This window comes from Phaseolus vulgaris, chromosome 8 (genome assembly GCF_051622355.1).
Source record: "Phaseolus vulgaris cultivar YP4 chromosome 8, ASM5162235v1, whole genome shotgun sequence".
Taxonomy (NCBI): domain Eukaryota; kingdom Viridiplantae; phylum Streptophyta; class Magnoliopsida; order Fabales; family Fabaceae; genus Phaseolus; species Phaseolus vulgaris.
The window spans coordinates 10352453-10358452 of NC_143505.1; the positions used below are offsets into that span (position 1 = coordinate 10352453).

Consider the following 6000-nt stretch of genomic DNA (forward strand, 5'->3'; position numbering starts at 1 on the left):
GTATACATGATAGAATTTATAATCAACGAATAGTAAACATTTACAAAAATATCAATCTACTAAAGGGTCACATCTTTAGTTAATAACAATATTTTGTTTAAATATTTTGTTAATAACAATATCAAATTCTACATATCAATAAAATTAAAATACTAATAAAAATAAAGAATAAGTCATCACACCCTCTATCAATACAAATACAACTTTTTTTTCTTCATAAAATGTGACTTTTTTTTAATGCGTTTGAATATTTTAAAATTTTAAGGAAAATAATAATTTCATAGCACCATGCAATACAAACAAAACACGGAGTATATTTGTCTATTCGTCAAACTAGCTTTGCTTTTTGACAAATCAACTGAAGTAATCATATACTGAAAGATCAAATCAATAGAGACACAAATTAATATTTTATTTAAAAAGTTGCCAATCGACACTCTAAAATATATTCTTATTTTATGTATAAGAATTACTACGACCCGTGCAACGCATGGATTCATTTAGAAATACAATATAAATTTTAAAATCTGCAAATAGAGACTATTTACCTGTGTTTAAAATAGATTGAACAAAACATTTATTTGAAGAAATATAAATATTATATTAGAAATAATAAATAATTATATATGAAGGTTACATTTTGTATCTAGAGGTTTTTTTAATACAGTAGCAAGTAGCAACAGTGTATGAGATTTCTCATTTCTTTTTTTATGTTATTATAATTAAAATATTTTTTAAAAAGAAAATAGTCAGTAATAAAAATTATACAATACTCAGTTATAATTTTTAAATAAAAATAAAGGAACAAACATCCGTAATTCAATTTTGAGAATTCACCAAATTATCATTTAACATTATAAATAATTTTTTAATTTCTAATAAAATCGAACACACAATCATAAATGAGTAGTTTATAAATATATATATATATATATATATATAATGAGAATTCTACTCATAACAATTTTATTTTTTTTACACAATTTTTTAAATTTTATCCTTATTAATATATTTTATTTTATTATTTTATCTTCTAAATTTTAAAATTATCACAAGAGACATTCTTTCATTTCATCATTTGTCATTATTCATTCTATCTCTTCCCTCTCAAAAATATTTTAACTCACCAGTCTTCCCTTAACTACTTATTTTAACTGTATCCAAAGAAGAAAGCAGCAACATAAGAAGTGTGTTTGGTTGTCAACAAACTAACACATTGCAAAGGGCATAAAGAAGAAGAGCATAGAGAGTATGGACTTGATTTTGAAGGTTTTTGCAGTTATAGAATTAGTATTGTTCATAGTCCACCCTACTGCTCATGCCTTGAGCAGAGATGAGTTCCCTCCTGACTTTGTCTTTGATGCATCAGCTTCAGCTTATCAGGTTCTTCTATTCTCCTCTTATAGTACTATAATACTTCATTGTTCTTGTCTTCTCATTCTGTTGCTCATTTTGTATTCATATGTTATGAATTTGTAATTGGGGTGGTTTGATAGGTTGAAGGTGCAGCAAATGAAGATGGAAGGAAGCCAAGCATATGGGACACCTTCTCCCATTCTGGAAATGGTATTACCCTACTCTCACTCACATGTATAAAATGCTTCATTTCTTTTGAAATCATGTCTTTTTTTAAGGTTTAATGTTACTATTTGATCAGAGAAATTTAACGAACAAATTATGTTTTTCAGGGGATATGTATGCTGGTGATGGAGATGTTGCATGTGACCAATATCATAAATATAAGGTCAGTGATCCTGGAGTATATCTAGAGAGAACCAAAAGAAACTGTTGAATACATACATATATGTACAACATGAATTATATTCACCACTGCTCTATATTCATGTTGTTCACCTGAAAAGACTTAGTTTGTTCTGAGTGAATAGCATACCTTGAGTTTCTGCAGGAAGATGTTCAGCTCATGGCCAACATGGGTTTAGAAGCCTACAGATTTTCCATATCATGGTCAAGGCTTTTTCCAGGTGAGATCGTCAAACTTTTGTCAGGGATATTCTTCAATCAATTTCTAAAATAAAACGTCAAAAGCAATTGGTGTAGATACACTTACTTAAATTAGGGGAAATGAATTTCTGACTCCAGTTGAATATACTTGCCAAGATCAAACTGTTCTGACCATCTTATTACCATTTATTACCAGATGGAAGAGGACTAGTGAATCCTAAGGGACTACAGTATTACAACAACCTTATTAATGAATTGATAAGCCATGGTTAGTAGGAAAACAAGATTTTTCTCTTAAAGTTTGATTAAACACCTAAGAGGGGTTCTTCCAGGTTATCTGATGAACATTTACTTTTTTTTTTTATTTCTCATAATGTAGGAATCGAAGCACATGTTACATTAAACCATTTGGACCTACCACAAGCACTTGAGGATGAATATGGAGGATGGGTTAGTCGAAGAGTTGTGTATGGTTCCCCAACTTCAAGTCTCTAGCTGTGTTCCATTGTTGTCCAAGATAGAGATTGTGCAAAATACATCTGGCATGAAATTGAAAAATGGTATTTATTGTGATTAACACATTTATATATATGTTTGTAGGAAAGACTTCACAGCATATGCAGATGTGTGCTTTAGAGAATTTGGAGACAGAGTTAGGTATTGGACTACATTAAATGAGGCCAATGTGCAAGCAGCATTTGGCTATGATGTAGGACTCATACCACCTCAGAGGTGCTCTTTCCCTATAGCTAACTGTTCCAGAGGAAATTCCTCAACTGAGCCATATTTGGCTGCCCATCATATGTTGTTAGCACATGCTTCAGCTGTTAGGATATATAGGAAGAAATATCAGGTAAAAATAATGTAACAACTGTTCCACTCCATTGTCACTCAAAGGGCCTTCTATTTGCATTTTGAACCATAGTCTAGCTGGACAGAGTTAGAGGTGATAATCATCATATAGTTAGTTCGGAAAACAATCTCTTTTGATTGCAGGGCTTGCAGCGTGGCTTAATTGGGTTTAATCTCCTTGCATTTGGTCTTCTTCCACGAACAAATTCTACTGAAGATGTAAGTGCCACTCAAAGGTTCCAAGACTTCTTCATTGGGTGGTAAGTAACCATCTGTGCATGGTATTTCTTTCAAATAAATTAACTGTAAAGTGAAGAAACAAAGCATTTTAAAAATGCCAAATGTCTTGTGCAAGGCGTTAAATAAGAAGTAAAGTCTTAATTTCATCTTCGAGCTTCACTTGAATGTGCTCCAAATCGTTTAGTATGTTGTTAAAATTTGCTAACTGCTTTATCATCATTCTTGATTTTTTGTCATCTTGAACAAGTACAATTGTTGCTTCAAATAGAGTCTATGTGTCAAAGATTTTCTTTATATGCAACACTACTCTGGTGAAAAGTGAATCGCTTCCTTTGCATTTCTATCAATTTATATACAATTACTCAAGTTTCATCTACATTGAACAGTTTTCTGCTTCACAACTTCCCTAAGTGTCGTATCTCCTAGACACAAAGTTATGGTGCTTCTGGCTTTGTTGATCATGTCAGAATTTTCCTTTTGAAACAAAGACATTAACATGTTCATCTCGTCCCTTGTCGCATCAATACATCCAATTTGTATTAAGATAACTTCAATTTTGATTCTACATAATTCGAAGTCATTCTCTCTCAATGTCAAACTTGGTAGTCATATCTTCCAACCTTGTTTTTTTTCTTTCTTCCTCTTGTTCCTCACACGCGGTGCCAATTGTTTAGTTCGCAACAATCACAATAACAAGGATGAAAGAAAACAACTTAATTATAGTGAAATGTTCTATACATAGAGTACGTATCGACACTATGTATATTGCATAAACATTTTTTACATGTTCTCTACATATAAATTAAGGAAACAATAAAAAACGACGGCTAAGAGAAAACACCATTTGATACAGGTAGTAGATGGTAAATGATCTAACTAAACTTAATACTACTAGATGCTCTCTAGTAGATGATCTTTTCTACTCTTCCTTAAATGATCATGATTTAAAGCCCATACATCACATTTAGTAATGAAATTTTGTGAAAATCCGATATAATTTTCTCATGCAAATAAATGCATAGCTTTCAATTATACATTAGTTGATACAATGGGCTTTTGTCTTCGTTTTGTAAGTGCAGGTTTATGAATCCCTTTACGTTTGGAGATTATCCTGATATAATGAAGAAGAATGCTGGTTCAAGGCTTCCTTCCTTCACTCAAAAGGAATCAAATCTGGTTAGGGGCTCAATCGACTTCTTAGGAATAAACTTTTACTACACATTTTATGTCACGAACAGTCCTAGCAGCCTGCCGGTGCACAATAGAGACTACATAGCAGACATATCAGCGGAAATTGAAAGTATGTCATGCTTGGCCATTCATCTTAGAATTTTTGTGGTTTTTTGGATCTTGAATATTTGCTAATATATTTTAAAGACCTTCCTGTGCTACTTTGACACATCCTGATGGAATTTCTTCTGTATGCAATTTTTTTTTCTCAAACATTAATTTTAACATATAGATCAGATTCACAATTTCATTTTCATTTCTTACCTCTCTGTTCAAGTCTTCCCCTAAACTACTATAATTTACACCATCAAAGGTTAATAAATCCTTTGTAAAATGTAATACTACTTCCTGTTATTGCATGTTTAGTTAGTAGATGAAATCAGTCTGTGATGTCATCCATGTTCCTCCAAATTTTTGGAAGTTAAACCACTAATTAATGCTCTTTCTGGTTGTAGGAATGTATACGAATGATTCATCTACCAATGTGGTAACATAGCAACAACATTGTGCTATTCTTGTCTATGTATTTGTGTATTCTTTTAAGGATGTAGCTTCAATACTTTCCACTAACCTGCCGATTGGTTTAGGTTCCAATTACTCCAGGAGTTCTCCAAGGGATCTTAGACTCACTAAGGGATGCATATGGCAATGTTCCCATTTACATACACGAAAATGGTATGAAATTTTCCAATTCATGACATGCTCTTTGCATATCTCCTTTGGAATTAAAAAGTTCCATGTTTTTTTTATCAACATATTCAGCTGTCCCATTATGTAGTTGTATGGTAAGCATTTTTAGATTTGCAGGCCAACAAACACCTCATAATTCACCATTAGACGACTGGCCGAGGGTGAATTACTTGGATGCATACATAAGAAGCTTGGTTGTTGCACTCAGGTACTTTTCCTTTTATTTTCATTTTCAAGTGGGAAAGTAAAAAGGGTGTGCACATTGTTTAAAAATAATGGCCAATTGTGTCAGGAAAGCTAACTTTTGTATATTATTCCTTTGTTTATGACACAATGACAGGAGTGGATTAAATGTGAAAGGTTATTTTGTGTGGTCTTTCTTAGATGCATTCGAGTTATTGGTTGGATATGAATCAAGTTATGGTCTATACTACATTGATAGGAATGATCCAAACTTAAGGAGGCAACCTAAGCTTTCTGCAGAATGGTACTCAAATTTTCTGAAAGGGAAGCTTATGGACACAAAGATCACCAAGGAAACTGAGAAGAATGCCAGTGTGCTTTCACACAACCCCTCACTGCATAGTGCCACACAAAGCAATCAGAACACGTTTGAAATTCAGAGCGAATAAGGTTTATGATGTCAAAATCATATGAAAGTTTTAGATTTTGTTGAATGTAACAACTTCCTGTTCTCATGCAGAAATATGGCATACACGAGCAGTGGTCCCATACTTGGGAAGATTATCATTGAATAATGGATGCTAGTAACTTGAACTTCGTAGAATTTAATGAGGTTTTATTCTTGTCTAATTGATATTAAGCATATAATATATAAGTTGATGATGTCTATCGAATTAAGTGAGCTTGCCGGAATATGTTATTACTAAGATGAGCTAGAGGCTCTGAGATATAATCTAAAACCAATTGGTATTTAGCGTAGGTGTTTGCCAAATATATAACCCATGCTTAAAAATTTGAGACTAACAATAAAAATTATTTTTCTAAATCAAATTAAAAAGTAAT

General features: G+C 32.2%; 1 protein-coding gene across 1 annotated transcript; it reads left to right on the plus strand.

The window, feature by feature from the left end:
• Positions 1-1073: 1073 nt before the first annotated feature.
• Positions 1074-5787, plus strand: LOC137825502 (beta-glucosidase 11). Its single transcript, XM_068631183.2, has 13 exons — positions 1074-1383; positions 1497-1566; positions 1689-1744; positions 1907-1982; positions 2159-2230; positions 2342-2429; positions 2563-2815; positions 2959-3074; positions 4134-4354; positions 4740-4771; positions 4872-4959; positions 5092-5182; positions 5315-5787. The coding sequence occupies exons 1-13, from the start codon at positions 1252-1254 to the stop codon at positions 5604-5606; spliced, it is 1587 nt and encodes a 528-aa protein (XP_068487284.2). The 5' UTR covers positions 1074-1251; the 3' UTR covers positions 5607-5787.
• Positions 5788-6000: the final 213 nt, after the last annotated feature.

What these genes read in the sequence shown, in the direction of transcription:
- LOC137825502 (XM_068631183.2), top strand. Translation starts at nt 1,252, where the DNA reads ATGGACTTGATTTTGAAGGTTTTTGCAGTTATAGAATTAGTATTGTTC. An exon ending in CATCAGCTTCAGCTTATCAG is followed by an intron (nt 1,384 to 1,496) that starts GTTCTTCTATTC and finishes GTGGTTTGATAG; the next exon opens with GTTGAAGGTGCAGCAAATGA. An exon ending in AGCTTGGTTGTTGCACTCAG is followed by an intron (nt 5,183 to 5,314) that starts GTACTTTTCCTT and finishes ACACAATGACAG; the next exon opens with GAGTGGATTAAATGTGAAAG.